The sequence below is a fragment of the Tachypleus tridentatus genome, chromosome 7 (genome assembly GCF_004210375.1).
Source record: "Tachypleus tridentatus isolate NWPU-2018 chromosome 7, ASM421037v1, whole genome shotgun sequence".
In the NCBI taxonomy this organism is placed as follows: Eukaryota; Metazoa; Arthropoda; class Merostomata; order Xiphosura; family Limulidae; genus Tachypleus; species Tachypleus tridentatus.
The window spans coordinates 54,418,418-54,440,077 of NC_134831.1; the positions used below are offsets into that span (position 1 = coordinate 54,418,418).

Consider the following 21,660-nt stretch of genomic DNA (forward strand, 5'->3'; position numbering starts at 1 on the left):
AAGCCAGTTATTATTTCAGTTTATCATTATCATAAAATTGGTTGAATATATGTATGTATGCATATTCACGTATTATGGTATTTATGGCCATCAAATATATTAACCCCTCCAAAAAACAAAAAACAAAACAAAACTAAGCCCATATAATTTAAAAATATATTAAAAAATAAAAAGATTAGTTTCATTATAATCGTGGGAATTTTGCGTAAGTTTAAGCACACAATAGACCTTTTCTTAAAAATTAATTTATTTGCCTTAGAAGTGATTTTATGCATACATGAGTGTGTGGTTTTGTGTGTATATGGGAAATATTTCACTTTAGAATCCTAAAATTTATATGTGAACCATTTTTCTATTACAGATTTAATGTGCTTTTTTCTTTTTTTCATTAAATCTATTTCTGAAGCAGTCGGTTAGTTGCATTATTACCTTTTATAGTTTAAACTACCATTATGAAAGCTGTGTCAATTTATCGAATGTCAATTTTGTAAAGAATAATTAATATTATGGACATTGTTTTGTTGTTTTTTACGTTCGCTGTGCAGTTCAAGAAAATGAACGACACTTTATATAGTCTTAAGCAGCAAAAAATAAAAGCATTTTCTCTGGTATTATTCCAATTAAAATAAAAAGTAAAATTGTTTGTTTGTTTGTTTTGAATTTAAGTACAAAGTAACACAGTGGGCTACTTGTACTCTGCTCACCACTGTTATCGAAATCCGGATTATAGTGTTGTAAGTCCGCAGACTTGTGCCACTGGGAGGCATACAATACTGACAATGAAATGTCTGTATTTGCATTTGCACCATATGTTGATATTCCTTTCATATTTTTTTCAAATGCATTACATTCATAAATAATGTAGATATGAAATTGTTGGTGTCTCGTTTTTAACTCTTGTTTTCGGCCCGGCATCGCCAGGTGATTCGAGTGCTCAATTCGTGATTTGAGGGTCACGAGTTCGAATTCCCGTCACACCAAACATGCTCGCCCTTTCAGCCGTGGGGGCGTTATAACGTTACAGCTAATCCCAATATTCGTTGGTAAATGAGTAGTCCAAGAATTGGCTGTAAGCGGTGATGGCTTGCTGCCTTCCCTCTATGAACGGCTAGTGCAAATAGCCCTCGTGTAGCTTTGTACGAAATTCAAAACCAAGCACTTTTGTTTTGAATGGCACACTTGTAGTACACCATGTTAACGCTTTGTTATATTATTTGTTACACTGAGTCTTTGTGTCTTTCTCTCTCAACGTTTCAGGTGTTGTTTTTGAACTGATTAGTTAATAATAATATTAATTGTTACTAGTGAACTATAGTTGTTGTGTTTTTATTGTTATATATATATCTTTGTATGTTAGAATATGTTCATTTTTGCTCTTATTTTAATCCACCCATCCAGCTGTCTATCCATTCGTATTTTATTTATTCATTCGCTAGGCCATCCGTTCGTCCACCAATCTTATTTATCGATTCATTAGTCTTATCCACCCGTCTTTCCAAACAGTAGAATTGTAAAAATACGTTATTCACTTTAAGATCGTTATTAGTTGTTACGGAAATGTATTGCGTTATGTTATATTCTACCCTTTAAATGCATTGGTAGTTACGCTCTAATTGTTCTTTATATGATAAATATGAGGAATTTAATTATTTGATTTGTGGATTCAGAGACACCTGGCGGCATGATGGAGTCGTCCAAACAGCTGTTGATCAAGCCGTGCAAGCGCCACACCCATTCTACTCTGTGTGTATAGGTGTACCTTATCCGGATGAACTGCCAAGCTTGTATTGTTATTATTATAAGTAAAATCGCATACTGTATACAATGACCAGTAATTAAAAGAACGTCGAATAACTGCCTTAACAAAAAAACTGTGTACTTCTTTTCTGGACTTTTTCTGAAATGTCGACAAAGCAATAAATCAAGTGTATGAAAAAAATCCAGGATTTTAATTGGTTGTTTAAAAATAGAATTGTGAAATCGATGTTATATTCCCGTTTTTTAGCAGTTATGTTTAACAGCAGACAGCGGTGAATATTGTAGAATGCACACAAGTTTATTTGCAGATAGAGAGTTAATTTTTTTTTATATTTAAGTTTAGTCAGTAAATATACAAAAACCAGTTCACTTTCTATTATTAACTTTATTTATTTCTTGTTTCTTTTAGAGGAAAGCCACATTCAGCTATCAGCTAATATCCACCTCGGGGAATCGGCCCTTAGATTTATTGTTGTAAATTATTAGACTTACACTGGTAGATATTAATTTGGAAATGATGGTGTGAAATGTACTTTGAATTGTAAAATTATGTCTGCGTGAAAAATTTTGTGTTACATAAGCTGATCGAAAAAGTTGAAAAATTTAATAATGGAATGTTTGTTTATTATGAATATACATGTAAATATATCTTTCTTTGAGGACAACTCTGGGAAACATTCAACAAAGAAAACATGTTTAGTATACGAAATATTGTTTTATTCGAAATGCTTCCAGATCTTTCACTGTATAGTTACATTTATTTTCTAGTTATAACAGACTTCGAAAAATTCAGTAAGAAAAGCGGTAACTTTTCATGACATTACCAGCGGTATTAAAATATACGTCATATGTTAACCCTTGTCCGTTTGCATAAAATATTTTTGCATATACAAAATATTCAAGGATAAGTTATGTAGGACTCAATCTAAACTCTCTAGTTTAAACTTAAGAAAAACTAAATAAAAAAGTAGTGTCCTGTACATGATTTGGAAGAAAGTTTGAGTACAAAATCGATTAACTTCACGCCATTCATTTTAGTGCAAGTATAAAGGTAAAAAATAAACCAATAACTTCAAGAATATGCATTACCACAATTTAAAAGAAGCGATGCAAAAGTTGGGTCAAAGTAAAATATCTAGAACGTTTCATTCGGTCTACAGAGAAAGTAATCAGTAGGGAAACTTCAACATGAGAAATACACCGAAGTAAAATCAATACACAGACTCATTTGTTATTGACTTACGAAGAAACATCTCGACACTCTGTACTTACGTAAATACAAACGGATATACTGCCATTTTCCCCATATCTAAAGACTACATGGAAAACATTTAAGTGCAGTGCAAACTGAAAATTGAAAAGAAAACGAATCTCTATAAAGAACTTTTAAAGATAATAAATCACAAAAATATCATATGAAACCAGTGATTATCGAGTGAAGCTGATATCTTTAACATACCATATTTCTACTGTTCATGTGGTTATTTCAAAATATTAAACCTGTTTTTAAATAAGTTTGGTAATGTATTATTCTAAGGTATTAAATTAGTTTCTAAATAACTTGTAATTTATTATTTTAAGATATTAAATGAGTTTCTTGGATAATTTATTATTTTAGGATATTAAAGCAGTTTTTAAATAACTCTACTAATTTACTGTTTTAAGATATTAAATGAATTTCTAAAGAAGTTGATTAATTCGTTATTTCAATAAAATAAATCTATTTTTAAATAAAATCACTAATATATTGTTTATGATCCTGTGATTAGGGTGCTCCTCTCGTAATTTGAAGGTTGGAGGTTCAAACCCCTATCACACCGAACATAATTGATAAAAGAACCCCAGAGTTAGTGGTGGGTGTTCTTGATTAGCTAGCCGCCTTATATCTAATTTATGACTGCTAAATTAGGCACAACTAGGGCAGCTAACCGTCGCACTGCTTTGCACAAAATTCAAACCAATATATTGTTTTAATATAATGAAACCTTTGTAAATGTGATGGGTCATTTATTATTTAGAATGACTTTCTAAATACATTGAGTAGTGTATTGTTTTAAGATATTATTTTCTCACGTTTACATATTCGATTGATACAGACTAATAAAGGGTTTGGTTAATAATCCAAAATGTCTGTCTGTTGGCCTTCATTTTTATGACAGGATTGTGTGTCTCCTTGTGCGATTTGATATCCTCCTTAGCATGTAAGGCCACACCTTACCGAAATTTCCAAATTTTTGTTTTAAAGCACCAGTTGTTTCATATCGTTATTTTGCCACAATCTGTTTGATCAAGTCCCACAGTGAATTATCTCACGAGCTTTATAAGTAAGGAAAGGTATCCAAACTCTTTTGCTTACCCTGTATTATTCTAGGACATTAAATAGTTACTAAATAAGTTGAGTACTTTATCGTTTTAAAACATTAACTTATTTCTAAATAAGTTTCAAACGTGTTTTAAACGTTTTCTTCTTATATATTATTTTGATCTTATTTTGGATAGAAGTCGTTTCTCAAATGTTCTTCTGTAGATGACACCTCGTTCACTATTGAGAAATTTTAACATTTGAGTTCTGAATCACTTATCCGCCCCTAGTGGTTCAGCTGTAGTTTAGTACGCTTATAAGGTTAAAAAACCGGGTTTTGATACTCGTGGTTCGCAAAGCACAGACAGCACATTGTATAGCTTTGCACTTAATAATAAACAAAATCGTTTATCCTGTTGACGCTCTCTGCATAAAGTGTTCACTAAACATTTTTTCCCCGAAAAATGTACTTCCAATGTTTAGAAAGGAGTTTTGGAAATTAAATGTGAAATCATAAAGTAAGCGGGATGTATGTGTAATATAGAGTACAGTTTCTATCTCACGTTTCTAAAGTAAGCGGGATGTATGTGTAATATAGAGTACAGTTTCTATCTCACGTTTCTAAAGTAAACGGGATGTATGTGTAATATAGAGTACAGTTTCTATCTCACGTTTCTAAAGTAAGCGGGATGTATGTGTAATATAGAGTACAGTTTCTATCTCACGTTTCTAAAGTAAGCGGGATGTGTGTGTAGTATAGAGTACAGTTTCTATCTCACGTTTCTAAAGTAAGCGGGATGTATGTGTAATATAGAGTACAGTTTCTATCTCACGTTTCCAAAGTAAGCGGGATGTATGTGTAATATAGAGTGCAGTTTCTATCTCACGTTTCTAAAGTAAGCGGGATGTATGTGTAGTATAGAGTACAGTTTCTATCTCACGTTTCCAAAGTAAGCGGGATGTATGTGTAATATAGAGTACAGTTTCTATCTCACGTTTCCAAAGTAAGCGGGATGTATGTGTAATATAGAGTACAGTTTCTATCTCACTTTTATAATCAAAATAAAACATTTACAAAGAACTTTATTTCATTAGGTGACGCACTATGAAACAAGACGATTTGATTGAACCATTAAAGTACAGATTTGCTAATGAGAAAATTCGCGTGTGGCTCGTAACTTATTCGAATATAATAGTAATCAAATATATAAATGAAGCAAACTTTTAACAGGAAAGTCACTTGACTTTGAGCTGCTTGAGTGAAGATCAACAATCGCCGTAGTTTATGTCAAACTTTAACTTCTATCTGACTGCTAGGAACAGGTGTGTCCATTTCTTCATGCCATGTGTATATTCCAATATAAGCATTTCTTCTTTGCTAAAATAGGTTTAGCCATGGCCTATAAATTAGTTTAACCGGACTTTGAACTCAAGGGATCTAATTCACAGGCCTTGCCATTAAATTATTTTTTTTTTGAATTTTAGGTTGTAGGTGCGCTGAGAGAGTGACCATCAAATTCTAATTTTCGATTCGAAAAGGTAACCTATAAGTTGGCGTTGGATGCTATTGACTAGTTGCTTAAAAGGATGGCTATGTGCAGGTGACTGTTGTGGTATTGTTTGCAAAAATTATAAAAGAAAGAATATAAACTGTCAAAGCGATATTGTCTTTTTCTGACGTGAAAGTAAAACTAATAGTGTGTGAATCAGAGCCGTATAGTTTTCCAATAAATTACAGACCTGATTCACAATCGCATTTCGTTTATTAAAATATCAGCATAATTAAATAGTCAAAATGTGCTATTATTTTGAAAGAATAAACTAGATTTTTACGTTCTTTAATGACTTTGAACACTTACCACGTACTTTAAGAAGAGATATGGAATTAGGAAATATGCCCGTATACTGTTATAATAAGATTTTCTGCGTGTGTATAAATGTTTACGAGACTGTTTTATTTTTCTGTGTAAAATTTTATATCCACCTATGTACATTTTAAAAAGGAATCTTTAAAAACATTTACAAAGGAAGAAATCCAATATCATTTAGTAAAATCTGTAGTAAACCATTAATTAGAAGCTTATACAATGACGAAACCCTTCGTTTTTATTTTGATATGGTATTTCAACGTGCTACACAGCGCTTTATTACCAACCTGTTTATCTTGGCATTTCTATTTTACTAAAGCAATTGCAACCGGTTGCGGGTAGTGAATAGTAGTTTTCGATGTGTAACGTGGTCTTGAACACATTTATCTATTCCTCATTCAAAATTCTAATTTCATTTCGCTTGCAAGTTCTGCAAAATCTCATGGACAGCGAGTCCCTACCGCTCCGGGAGAATTACTAGGTTATATATTACCGATCTTACTGTTTAGTTTGAACTCGTATATGTCACGCGTGAGATGTGTCATTAGAGACAAAATCCCACAGCCAAGTGTGTTCCTATCAGGGGCGTAGCCAGCACTGCAGTATTTGTGTGTGTGGATCTTTGTTCAAACAAACTTGGACCTCTTCTTCAAAAATAGTTCAAGTGATGTGCATGTAAGTCAAGTGTTTATTAAAAATAAACTAAATATTTTTGAACATTGGATTAATTGTTTGGTTCTACCCCCGCTACGACCCTGATTAATACTGCTCTGTGGGTTTTACTGCTCTGTGGGTTTTACTGCTCTGTGGGTTTTACAGCTCGTTTACCAGGAATTTCTTTTTCCTTTTCCCATAATGTAGTTTGTATTTGAAGTTTGTTTGTTCACACTCTATGTACAGAAAAATGTACGACATAATTTATAAAAATGCAAGCACACAGTTCATATTTGTCATATCCGTCGGGAACAAGGCCGTTAACTTCGTTTCTAGCATTAGCGTGTATTAAATAGGGATGGTTATTAAAGTATCTTAACATATTCTTTTATAATTACGCTACAGCACCATTTGTATGTATACACATTTGTTGTAATGTGTTGCGTCCTGTAACAAGTCGGCCCGGTATGGCCAAGTGATTAAATCACTCGACTCGTAATGTGAGGGTCGCGGGTTCGAATCCTCGTCACACCAAACATGCTCGCCCTTTCAGCCGTGGGGCGTTATAATGTGACGGTGAATGCACTATTCATTGGTAAAAGAGTAACCCAAGAGTTGGCGGTGGGTGGTGATCACTAGCTGCCTTCCCTCTAGTCTTACACTGCTAAATTAGGGACAGCTAGCGCAGAAAACCCTCGTGTAGCTTTGCGCGAAATTCAAAACAAACCAATTCTGTAAGAAGTGGGGAAATAGGCCGTTCACACTTCTGGCCTGGGATAACGTGTCTTGTAAGATAATGTATATTTCATTTTATGCTCTAATTAATCTATTTCACGTGATCTTGCAAAAAGATAAACTGCGAGCAGGGTTAGCGTTATTAGTTTTATTTAATAAACTGATTGTTGTACAGAAGTTGAGTGTATTGATGGCACTTTTGTAAGATGTTCATTTGTGTGTGTGTGAATGTATAATATTTGAAATAGAAAGTTCATATAAGTATTACTGGTTTTTGTTTTAACTTCTCATCTCAGAAAGAGCAATGAAACCGAATATTTTATGTACCAAATAATTTTTGTATTACTAATTATTACTTCAAATAAGGTAGAAATTTAATAAGTTATAACGATTTTCGCGATTCTGTCGGTGTAGACTCATCTAGAAAATATTAACATTTTTTTGTAATTTTTTTTTCGACTTGTGAAACTTTCGTTATGTATCGATATGATATTTGGTAATTATATTTCAAATATTATTCCAGATTAACTACAAGTAAACTTTTATCAAACACAACTCACCAACTTACCGTGTATGTATATTCCTGTAATCCAGGCATTTTCGTTTGCCACTTTTATCTGGAAACTTATTCATGAATGTATGTTTTTGTTTTGTTTTTTTTTCGTTTTGCGCCTGTGTACAGTCTCCTCCAGAAAGCTTTCACTTCCCTACGTTACCTAGACAACGATGGTGAGTGCAGCCTGAGCCGACAAATCCCTACTGGGAAGCTGATGTTCGTTATTACTTGATTACTACTTATATAGTTAAGTTGTTTACACTGATTATTGTATAAAGAAATTATTGGATCGTCATTGAATATACATGTATAACACAAAGACTGGAAATCAAAATATTCACTTGTATTTCAATATGAATGTATGAAAGACAAACAAAGGTAACGCAAAACAGAAAAAAAGTGCTTGTTAATATATTTATGTCTTACTCTCTGATAATACTCAAAATACATCTCACTGAAGTGCTAAAAGTTAGTTTCATAAGTATGTCTTACTCTCTGATAATACTCAAAATACATCTCACTGAAGTGCTAAAAGTTAGTTTCATAAGTATGTTTTACTCTCTGATAATGATCAAAATTCGTCTTCTAACGGAAGTGTTGAAAGTTAGTTTTATAAGTCATGTTTTACTCTCTGATAATGCTCAAAATACATTTAACTGAAGTACTAAAAGTTAGTTTCATAAGTATAAAATAGAATAAAAGAAATATATATATAATTTTGTTTCAAGAAACTAAATATAAACTCGACGTATTTTAGTAAATACAAACCTGACTTTTAAATTTACAGGGCTTAAGAACTTCATGCATTGCTGTAGGAAGCACTTTTTAGGTGGTTAGGCAAGTTTCACAGTTAAACAATGTAAGAAATGATGTGTGAAAAGCACACTAATGGCATATAAAGCACGCTATTTCTCGGGGCATTTATGAAAACTTATAGCTTTGGGATTGAATCTTGGGATATTTTATTACAAATACTGCACACGCACAATGTTATGTGTTGAATTGAAAGAAACAAATTTTAATACGTAACTCGTAGCTATAAATGCCAGAAAAAGTGGCCAGGGCTTGGCTTGACTGGCCTTACCGCTTCTTACGGCTTTCTTAGGTATATGAATATTATTATTTTGTTGTTGTTGTTGTTGTTGTTGTTTTTTCGCAGAACAATTGACAAACACTTTAGTCATGGGCAGCTTAGTTTTTTTTTTGTTCTCTCCATCCACAGATTTTTCTTAGTATTTAAAACAATGACTGATAAATTAGTCATTCCTGGTAATCTAAAGGGGATGTGTTCTTTTCACTCCCCTCTTTTTCTTACTTCGCTTACATGTGTGTGTATATATATAGTCGTTGATAGAAATCGATAATCAAATTTCGTTATATTTAAAGTGGAAGGAATGTCCGAAATGAAAGCACGTAACAAAATATTTTACGTGAATCATCAGGGCCTACGTGATATGTTGTTAATATGAAAACATTAACATACAGTGGCCCAGTGTATGAAAAGATGTCTTTACGAACATTACATTAAAACAAACAAGAAATTTTTTTGAAAAGAAAATGTTCGGATTAATATGAAAATGACTATGTTAAGGTATAACCGTATTATAACATTTCTTTTGAAGATGTAGACACATTGATGTTATTGTTTAGAAGATGAAACACTTCTATATCTTGTACTTAGATGATGTAATGGTGTTGTCTACAAAAAACAAAACTGTAACAGAGATAGGCATTTTGTTTGGAATGTTTGAAAAGGTTATTTTTCTGTTTGGAAAATATAGTATGGTTATGTTTATGTGTTCTGTCAAGAAGATATGACAGTTATGTCTTCTTAACAGAAAACATAAGTACCATGTTATCTGTTTGGAATATGTAAAAATACCATACAGTCGTTAAGAAGGTGTAATAGTGTTATTAGTTTTATTTGGAAGTTATATGTTCTTTTTTCTCTTAAAGTGATATATTTTTGCATCTTTTGTGGTTTAAATGTTGGGATGGTTCTCTTAGTTAAGAAACACTGGTGCATAAAGATTTGAATACAACTAAGTGCCTATTGTATTATAATGGAAAATTAAGTGGGTACTTCCTTTAATATGTTTTCCTTATTGGTTAAAACATATTTAAATAGTATTTGAATTACTTTGAAAATATTCAATAATATACACAACATAAAAGATAATACATTATTTTTCCCTGACTTCAATCAACAAGAAAAAACTTGAAAATGGTTAATATGTTGTATTATTAACTTTCATATATAATAACTTCCAAACTAATTTACCTTGGATATCTATTTATTTAAAATCTTATTCAATATTCAAACTTAAGCACAAAGAGTGCCTGCCTATATTTTTTCTCTCCCTGAAATACACTTTTGTTAAATACAGTATTTCTTTTATTTTAATAAATTAGATTTCAACCAGTTTGAAACATAATGTTGTTTTTATTGAACTAGAATTTTGTAACTAATGTGTATAAGATTACATTATAAAAAAATATATCACTAAAGTAAAAAGAAGCCAAAAGCCGCTTGGCGAGTTTTCTTGGCATCAAGCCAATTTTTAGATTGCTTGCTTTACCTAGTTTTATAAGCTAAAGACCGAATACAGCAAGAAAGTACATTAGAGTATTTTCAGTAATAAAAGATTATGTATGAAACATATAGTGCGCATTGAAATTTTTGATCATATCTCACAAAATCTTAACTTTTATAGAGTTAATAATGAGTGTAAGAGTTAAGTGTTGTTAATCTACAAACCCAATATTTGGAGGTAATAGCACAAACCAATGAAGTAGAAGAAACGATTTGTATATATAATACTTCATCAAATATAGAATATATATTTATGTATAATATCTGTATGATTGTGTGCCAGACGTTAGCCGATATGAACGTATAGAGGATTTGTAAGCTGTATCGATTAGATGCATGTATAGGGCTTGGAATTATTGCAACTTCTGAAGAAATATCGATTGAACAAGAAAACCAGCTATAATAATTATAGCTCATATATTGTACCGTTTCTTACAGATGGTTTATTCGTTGGGAGAACATTCAAATATATACAAGAGAATTTAATATAAACGGAACGCCAGAGTTTTAACAAACTACTTAAATGAGTAGAAACATTATACAAAACGTTTCACAAGAAGCCATTGAAATGCACTTCACAATAGATGAATAAGCTAGTGATTGAAGCCTGGTATAAGCATTATTTTAATTTTATTAAAAGGAATGGATGCTGTGCAGCTTTTATACATGCATACATACATACTAAACATATGTTTAGTGAAAGTACTGAATATGCTTTATTACATGCATCTCGCAATTTTTGTAGTCATGTGCTCGTGATTCACGTGCATCTGGATGTACGCTCATTGGCTACAAATATCAACGCTGAGTATGAGGGCGCATAGAGTAATAAAATTAGATGCCGAATTGTGTACACTGCATGGTGCAGTGCACAAACACAGCTGCAACCGGTTTTTTTCCCGTCTGTACGTTTCTATCGCATATTACATACGTTTTTTTTTGTTTTGCACTTATTCGATAGAGCAATATTATATTTAGGCCCTTTAATGATTTTATACAAGTCTTTAATATATTATAAAAATGGAAATATAAATTTTAATTTTTTAAGCTAAGAATTTTTATTTACACAGATTTAGTTTAGTATTTTGTTTACTGCTTTTTTCTCTGCATTAAGATTTTATATAAACATAGAAATATTATATGCATATATATGTATACATTTATAAACTCTTATAAACTGCGCTGTAAAAATGTGCGCCACTTCATGTTTAAACAACGTATTTCACCCTTTTCTTTAAAATGATTTTCCTAAGGTTTATTAACATTATAGATAATGTATATAATTTCCCTTACCTTACGTTCTGAAACAATAACGCCCATTTACTTATTTGTTTTAACATTTTATAAAGTACAAATTAAGATAATGAGATATTATATTTTGTACATTTTAATTTTTTTTCTTGATAATCAAAACATTAAAATGATGAAAAATCTGGACTAACATTGATGGAAATATATTTACTGTTTTATGTTATTTAATAAAGAAATGATTCATCGGATATTTGAAACAGCTGCTCTATTGATGCAGGGTTTATTAGAACATTGATCCTGTTTTATTACTTTGTATAAGTTTGATGATCATGCCGCCATCTAGGGAAAAATCATGAACTTTAATTTTTTAAAACTTTTTTTGTTGACGTAAATCAATGGAAAAGTCCTTATGTTTTAATTCTATAACTTTATAATTATACATTCTGTAGTTATATCAGAAAAATATCTTAAATCAAATATGTCGTAGAAACATTCTATTAATAAAAATTGTAAACCTTTATTAACAAAACTATTATGCGAATGTTAATACATAGCTATTTATACCGTTTGGAGGGTTATTAAACATTATTTTATTAATATTTTTTTGTTCGAAACAAATTTGCGTACATAAAAAACTTAATATAAAGTTTTGATATACAATTCTGTAGCGTATGTATTTACTCTAATTTAATATAGAATTAACCTCTTTTGAATATAGTCAAAATATTTTGTTTTTACACCTTATGTCACAGCTGAATTATTAATTGGTTTTCGTGTTTATAAAACTTTCTACTTTACTAAGAATCAAGCGTTCAAACATAGCTTAAAATGGATTGCTTATAAACCTTATATTTAATGCAGTTATGTTCTTACTTACCTCAGCTTTCTGTTATTAAAGTACAAGTTCCAAATGCCACTATGTTGGAAATTAATTATTCGCATTGTTTTAATGATCGTAGATTAAACACCTAGCTTATTTAAGCACAGAGAGCAGTTAATGTAATTTTAGTTTTATAAGAGTTAAGTGTATAATAAAAAAATATTGTTACGAAATGTAATTTTAAACAAGGACAAAGTTTCATTCAAAAACAACGGTAATTTTTTTCAGCTTAGTGACTTTAATTTGCTCAAAGTAAAGAAAGTCTATTTTTATGGCTCATACGAACACATCTTAACGATTGTATTTAATTTTATGAAACTATTGCAACATAGGGTTCCATCACTCCAGTTCGATTGCCGCTATTTCAGTCATGGCGGGTTTGTTTTTTTTTTTTTTTCCTCTCTTTCTCTAGTAACTGGATTATTAGACGGAGAAATCTACTGTAACAATATGAAAAGGCTATATTATATAGACAATATCAATTCATCCGGAAGTTGTACAGAATTAACGAGATGTTACAGCAGGTTTGGGGAAAACATTTTAATCTGTCTAATAAAATTTTCTTATTTAATATCGTACCTTCTTTTAACCGAGCCTGATTTGTGTATTTCATGGATCTTTTTCTCGGGTTCTTATTTTGTACGTAGTTAGTTTTCTCTTGCAATGTCTTTGACAATTTCAAACAATGTTATTATTTTTTTTAGTGTATTTTATATTTTGAATTTTCTCAATTTGCGGATTAGTATTTTCATTCCCCATGTTTTCTCGTAATTGAGTTATAATTACAAAAACCGCGCAGACAGCCAATCGTGTAGCTTCGCGCAAAGATTTTTATTAAAACAAAATTGGTTCGCCATGACCAGGTGGTCAGGGCGCTTGACTCGTAATCTGAGTGTCGCGGGTTTGAATCCCCTCCCACCAAACATGCTCGCCCTTTCAGCTGTGGGGGCGTTATAATGGTACGGTCAATCCCACTATTCGTTGGTAAGAAAAGTAGCCCAAGAGTTGGCGGTGGGTGGTGATGACTAGCTGCCTTCCCTCTAGTCTTACACTGCTAAATTAGGGACGGCTAGCGCAGACAGCCCTCGAGTAGCTTTGCGCGAAATTTAAAAAACAAACAAACATAAGATCTATACCTCCCCTGGTGTCTATAAATTCAAAATTAGGGACGACTAGCGCAAATAGGTATTAGTAGCTTTGGGTGTATTATATGCATTATCACAAAAGTAAGTACGGTATTTTATTTATCTTTTCGGATGTAACCAAATACACTGATAGTTGACCGGTAATCTCAGCAATATTTCTGATGTTTTAAGGCAAAAAAAATCTTTAAATATATGCACAAGATGGATAAAAAGAAACTGCGAGTGTTAATATCATCGGCTACAAATGTATAAATATCCTTAGGCATCATTCAACAATAATGTACAAATAAATATCCTTAGGGATCATTCAACAATAAAGTCGTTGCTTTTACTAGAACAAAAATATGCCGTTTTGTAACCGGTGGAAACTCACGTGGAATTTTTTCTTTTAATTTCAATTGAAATTCAAAATTACCAAAACGACTGCTCCTTGCATATTAACGTTTCTAAACAACCACATACACACAAATCAACAGTTTTGATACAGCCATCTAAAGAATAGATGCTCACTACCAAGAAAGGGTATATATTATAACTTCTTTTCTTATAAGATTTGTGCCTACCAGGGGGAGCGTCACCTCTCACTCTTTCTTTTACCTTCTTTCTGTGTTTATTCTTGCTTATTTAATTCGTGTTTATTTAATTTTGAGAAATGTTAAAGTTGTTTTACTGTGTATTTTTAACACAATTACTTTTTCTTTCTCTTTTTTGATAAATAAAAGTTTCAGATTTGAAATCTGGCAAATTATCCCTTTGCAGTTTCTGACACTACGTATATACATACTTATTGAGAGAGAGAGAATGTTTCCTGTATTATCGCATTTGTTCATAATTGTTAAGGTATTTTATCAACCGTTATTCTTGTTTTAGACAGTGTAATTAACCAGACCACAATATGTGCCTTCGACATTGTGTTATTGAAATTTACGCTTGTTTTACGGAATTCTGTTTTTTTCTTTAGAATACCTGTTAAGTTTCCAAATACAGATTGTGATAAATTACCTACTTTTGCCTTAAGTTTTTCCAGTACTGAACCGGTTTGATTATTGTTTTTGACCTCGATTATAAGAGCTGTTAGAAAGAGGGGCGTATAAAACTACACGAGTAGATGGTTTAACTGTATTGTCAAACTGAGTGAAAAATGTGATCATCTTTTAAAAATACTCTGCTATTACTTCAACCAACTTAAATACGACACCCATATTTCTATGGATAAGAATGTCTTATCCGCAATTTACTTTGGGTTTTGTTTTATTCTTAAGAAAACTTTTTAAGTACTATAAATAAAAATACACGTATCAAATCTGTTCGTGAAACGTTAATCGGTTTTATACGTCTTCGGCAGGTTTCCTAATAAACATGGTTTGATTTCGGCTTTACAACTGGCTTATACAGAAGCAATTAGCATTTACCGCAATAAAAATCGCTAATAAGGTTTCTGTATGAAAGATAATATTGTACGCCTTGAAGCCTCAAGCAACACCACTGTCCTGTGACCAACCGGTAAATCAAATGGCCTAAAAGTTGTCAAAGTATTAATGAAAAAAACAAACAAACTTGATGTTTTGTTCTTTACGTTGTACGCCTTTTACTTAATATTCAGCCATACTGTATGCATAGTTATAGGGACTAACACAATCAGGAGCGGTGCCAGTACGGTGCCTTCACGGTGAGATGTACTCGATAAGTATTTGAGGGTTGCTGCTCTCTATATATTGTGGGCACACGTATTCTTGTAATTTGGAAGTGAACTAGCTTTAACAGTAAGAACTTTTCTTTGGCTGAGAGGGTTACGGAGGAAGAACCACATCTTTTAATAGCCTCACCCCCTGCAAGCCGCTCCCTGAGTGCGTTTTATCGTCCTTTTTGGAGTTGATAGTTCTAATAATAAGCTTAATAGTAGTGAAAATCGGCGTTTTGGTAACTTTTTGTGACATTGCGTTTCTTCCTAAAGAACTTGTATCTTACACGTATTAGATGTTACGATATTTTAAAATTAGCAAAACTGTTTATTGGGTGAAATTGTATGCGTTCAAATAATCCAGAATGTTAGCACTCAGTTGAAAACCTGTTTATATTCGATACTTTAAAATCGAAGTCGTACTCAATGGTTAAAGTATAAATTAGAAACAAAATTATACATTTGGGCTTTGATTAATTAACAGTAATAATTATATTCTTATTTCCAGTTAATTTCATTCGGTTGATATTTTCGACAAGTGATTACTACAGCAATTTTTGCCATATCGTTATCCATTAACAGTATGTTTTAGTTTCCATCTTCACGTGAAAGATGGACTAGGGTCACATGACTGCAATACAGTTAAGATCGATTAGGTTGGTTGCCAAGCAATGGCTTTATACCAGTTTTGATAATTTTTTATCGATTCAGTGTATAACCATGGTCGCTCGGTATTGGCTGCTAGATGCTAGTTATAATTCAATAGAGTGACATATTTACATATTCATATTTATATATGTAAATATGTCACTCTCTCGCTATATATTGATATGTATGTGTGTGCGTTTATAAAATACATAACCGCTGTTCACTCAAGTGATGATGATCATAGAAGATTTAAAAATAAAATCGCCAGGATTAAGAAACAAACGTATTTAAATCATGTGTTTGTATACCTGCATTTTATTGTGAACTTATTTTTTTCGTTTCCCCTGTTTGAACGACCTGTATTAAATTAAAAAATAGTCATATTGTGAACTCTTATGAAGTATCTATCTACCTATCTATGCATCCAGATTTTGACTAAAATGTTCACTTAGTTTGTTACTATTTCCTTGAAGGAAAGGCATATTCCACAATAACATTAATGGTGTCATTTTCTATGTAACTTTAATGAGAATTTGATTGCGTGGGTTTCAACAGTCAAGTTTAAAAAAAAAACGCATCAGTGATAAAAGTTGTTCTGCATTATTCTAATTAATGAGATAAATAGCAAGAAAACTAGAAGGTAAAAATATATGTTTATTTATAGCTATACAACGTAATGTTTTTCTACACGAAGTCTAACTATAAATTAAAACAACCCATGACAAGAAACTTCACATTTACAAATATCTACTTACGTATATACTCTAGGTGACAAAGTCATTCGTACAGCGCCCTCTGTGATGATACTCTCGTACGCTCGCTACTGTCGCTACCGTGCTATTTTGAAACGTATAGACGGAGGGAATGACCAGTGGACAGAAAATCTGCTGGTTGCAGCTTTGGGTGGCTTTTCTCTTCCTGCAAAGAATACGTACGTAGTTTTCTGCAGAGACACCTTTGACCATGATGCTCTTGCGCAGAATGAAGTAATCTGTGATCACTTAGGTAGGCTTGTATTGAAAAGTATTTGAATGAATGTAAAGAGTGTATAATAATATTTTAACCATACATCTCGACTGCATGCAGTGCCGAAGAGGCCTTTTGTTCAATTCCAAGCCTTCCCATACTAGTTGAGATACGACACACGAAGTAGTGGTTAAGACGTTATTTATATTAGTGTGACAACAACAGTTTGTTTTGTGAATTGGATTAATTTGGCGAAGTGTTAATTCTTTTATTAAATTTATTTATTTATAAGTCATTACTTATCAGAAACAGGGAAAACATTTTTAACGCTGTATTATTAATCATTATTTCATGAAATTAAAGCCGCTGAAAATGAGAAGAACCAGAAAACCGACAGATTAGTTTTTTTTATCCCAGAGTGGGTCGAATGACCACTGCGTAACTGTTTTGGTTCTTTTTTTTTTTCCAAAAAAGTAACGTTATTTCAAGGAGTAGCAGTAGAATTGGTGATTTTACAGTAAATATCAGAATACAAATTTAAATACGTGTTATTCTTGTCGAATTTCATGCTTTTCATGTAATTGTTTTAATGTATTAAAGATCCTTTTAAGTATAATTCTATCTACCAAGTGCTTTGCTAACGTATAAAAATATCCACATTAGTCCCCTAATGCGAAAAATTTCTTTTTTTATTACGTTACCTGGTTGGATTGATTCACACTAAAATGTCTTTAGATGTTGTTTTTTTTCTGCTGTTTGTAGAAATATATTAATTACAAACTAAACTGGTACTTTTCAGTGCTTAGAACGTGTCTTTATTTTATATATAGAACTGGCTAATATGCACATTAAAAATTTACATAAAGCACAAAACAAGTAACAAAGTTTTGACCTGCTTAGGTCATCATTAGGTTAAAAACGACTCTGAAAAATTACAGCTGTTGATCACGTGTCGTGGGGACAGCAATATACAGCACTCTTGTGCCTGCCATTATTATCGTCTCCTCTCAACGTGATTAACAGCAGTCACTTTTTCAAAGTCATTCATAAACTTACGATGACTTAAGCAGGTCGAAACCTCGTCACTTGTCTTGTATGTCAAATGAAACTTGTTAATGCCCATTTCAACCAGATCCATTATGTAAAATAATATCACATTCCAAACGTTGGAAAGTATTTATTCTTGTTGAAATGTGACTAATATCCCTTTCATTCTGTAGTTTCTTATACGTATTAATATTTAAAACGCAGTATTAAAAGTTACCACCACTACTACAATAACACTGCACAACAAAGTTTTTGCTTCTTAAACACTGTTGAGTGTTCCTTATAGAATTTTGGCTGCTGATCACGAAAATCACATCTAAATTAGTCCAGCACGTATTGTTTCATCAAAATCTTCAGTTTCACCAGGACATTGCTACAATGGAAAAACGATATCAGGGCAACTGGAATCCGTTAATGCTTGGTGACTACTGTTGGACACTGCAACGTGATGCACCGTACATTGAATACAAACGAAAATCAGGAGCAAAACACTTTTAATTATGTTGAACTTAATAGCGTATTAGAAACATAAACGCAATTAAATACGTTATTGCCGGTAACCAGTTAACTGTTTATTTCTCAGAGTTCCCATGTGATGAAGCAAAACCAAAACTATATGTGTGCATACCCACCAGGTACCTGTCACAATCAGCAAAAACTTTTCAGGAAGTAAAACTTAAAAAAAAAAAATTGTTGCGCAGTGTTACCAGCGTAACGCTTCTCACTCAGCAACGTTTCAATTATGATTATTATTGAGCAGGTTAAGTATTTTGTTACCGAATTCTTTATAAACAAAACTTTCTTCTGTGTACCGTTAGCTCCAAATTTGAAAGGTCGTCCGAGAAAGAAGAAACTTTTGGGAAAAAGATCTGGTTCCCCAAGCAGCGATTCCAATGGGTCAGACGGTGGAAAATACTATAATACTAAAGTAAGGCAGACACTTTTGTATTTGTAATAATAGTAATAAAAGTAACAACCTAGAACGTGGAAAATTTGCATTTATGGAAATTCGTGAATTACGACAATATTTGTATGAAAGATAAAAAGTAAAATCTAGTTTATTTAATTAATATTCAAACTTATGTTTTATTTACATTTTAGGAAAACTACAGTACTAAGATAATTGGCCCGGCATGGTCAGGTGGTTAAAACGTTCGGCTCCCAATCTGAGGGTCACGGGTTCTAATCCCCGTCGCACTTTCAGACGTGGGACCGTTATAATGTTAGGTCAATCCTACTATATTCGTTGATAAAATAGTAGCCCAAGAGTAGGCGGTGGGTGGTGATGACTAGCTGCATTCCCTCTAGTCTTACACTGCTAAAGTATGGACGCAGATAGCCATCGTGTAGCTTTGCACGAAATTAAAAACAAACCACAATTATGAAAATTAATAAATTAAAATGGTCTTTGAATAATAACTGATTAATATTATAAAATAAAAATGAATTATTAGAAACCTGTTTCTGTCCTTCAACGCACACTATTAAAGATTCAAGCATGTATTTTTTACGCTTTTTTTTTTGTTGGGCATCATATGTTTTTACCATACGCTTTAAATTAAATATATATTTTAGCTGCTTTTGTAATGTCTTGAACATATTATCCTGGCACTTAACGCTCCAAGTTTTATTTTGATAAAGGTAGTTGATGAATATTTCATCAACTCGTTTCTAACTAGTAATTCTTAAGTACGTACATTGAAAGACATCAAAGAGTTGGCCGAAGCCCGAAGAAAACATGAAGCTCAAATGTATAATTACGTTACCTTTCAATCAATAACGATATACAGATTTGTGTGTGGAATATTTCAGTGGCTTTCTTCGAAACAAATAAAGATCGATCTGTGTTATTAAAATTTAGATACGGACAATCTTTTTTAATTATTAGTTTAAACATTATTACGTTAACATTCCCCACAGGTTAAGAAAGGAGAACTGTGGACGAAAGAAAGGGAATTTCTGGAGAAATTGTTCCAGTTTATGAAGAACAGGAAAACACCCATTAAACGTGTACCAAGCCTAGGTTTCAAACAGAGTAAGACAGTTCATCTTTCGAAATATTTCTAGAATAAACAAAACTAAAAAACATGGGGTATGTATAATAATTTCAAAAAGTTGAATGATAAAATTTTATTTTTAGTTTTAATATATTTCTCTAGATGGCAAGTTATTGGCATAGTTTCAGGTTTTGTAAGTTGTTTGGCGTATAGATACGTTACAGGTAAATACATGTATTTAGTCATGTATGCATACGAATAAAACATAGACATAACGCATCGTTAATTTCGTCACGTTTTTCTACATCCATTAATCATACATATAACGCACAGATTATGGGATAAATGCTGTTTTGTCTTACTGAACTAGCTTAGGCTTTATATAATAAGATTAAAGAATTTATATTCAGTCAAATCGGTCAAACTAGGCTTATTTAGGTAAAATTTAACTGCTAACCACATAATTTTGTTTTTCTATAATTATATACACAAAGTTTAGAACAAAGGAATAAATAAGGCAATCTGTAATTAAATATTTGATCATCCTAATTAATAAGACAAAAAATGAATTGAAAAAAACGTCAATTGAACTCTCTTTATGCCCTTGAGGTTGATGTAATGATTATCCATTAAAGAAGCATTGCCTATAATTTTTGTTTCCAGTAACTCACCTGAATCTTTTATTGTTATTTTCTATTATTACATTATTTCTATCTAATTATTATTATTATTATATGAGTAAGGTTGACAGGTTTTCAATGAAAAGTGTCTACTAATATTTTATTATTTTTCTCGTTGCAGTTAATTTGTATTACTTTTACAAATTTGCCAAGAAACTTGGAGGATATGAAACGGTAAAAAAAGTCATTACCTGTATATGCTTTTTTTAACATTAAATACATTTACTTGTAGACATTGCTTTATACAGTGAGGACCAAAGCATAATTAACAATCAAATAAATGTGGTAACAAGTAACACTAGTGTAGCTTTTACATGGGTAAACATTTTAAAACTTTAAAACAATCTAAAGTTTCGAAGAAAAGTATATATTATTAGCTTTATGAAAAAGTTTTTGTTAGAAGAATATATTGGTGAATATTTTATTTTGTTTTGTGTAGGTTTCAGAATAATAATGTAACATTAAGATTTTTACATTTGAAAATAGTATGTTAGTACATTGCTGAAACAAATTGTACTTTTTTGATTTTGAATCATAAATGTAAACATGTCTTTTTTTTGTATGTGTGTCCCTCGATGAGATAGCAGTAAGTCTATGGACTTGCAGAGCTACAATCCGGGGTTCAATCTTAACAAATATGTTTTGTTGGTTTTGTATAATTTAAACATTTTTTAATAAATGTTATTATTGGTTTTATATAATGTAAACATTTTCTTCCTGAAAATTGTGTGGAATTGGACAATATTTTATCATGGAACACACATACATAAATACATAGTATCAACTATATTTATCTTGTCTACCAGTTTCTAAATACCAGTTTATTAATTTTCTTGTTATTTCTAAGAATGTATAGTTTTTAATGCATTTTATCTTCTATTTCTGTATATATACGTTTA

The 21,660-nt window shown here is 31.7% G+C and overlaps 1 protein-coding gene across 7 annotated transcripts in view; it reads left to right on the top strand.

Moving 5' to 3' along the window:
* The window catches only part of LOC143255684 (uncharacterized), a 69,415-nt gene that overhangs the window by 38,369 nt on the left and 9,386 nt on the right, over positions 1 to 21,660 (top strand). For all 7 annotated transcript variants that reach the window (XM_076511736.1, XM_076511737.1, XM_076511739.1 and 4 more), the window contains 4 exons: positions 16,840 to 17,076; positions 18,903 to 19,012; positions 20,005 to 20,119; positions 20,883 to 20,935. In XM_076511736.1, coding sequence (XP_076367851.1) covers positions 16,840 to 17,076; positions 18,903 to 19,012; positions 20,005 to 20,119; positions 20,883 to 20,935 — 515 coding nt within the window. The remainder of the gene's footprint in view (positions 1 to 16,839; positions 17,077 to 18,902; positions 19,013 to 20,004; positions 20,120 to 20,882; positions 20,936 to 21,660) is intronic.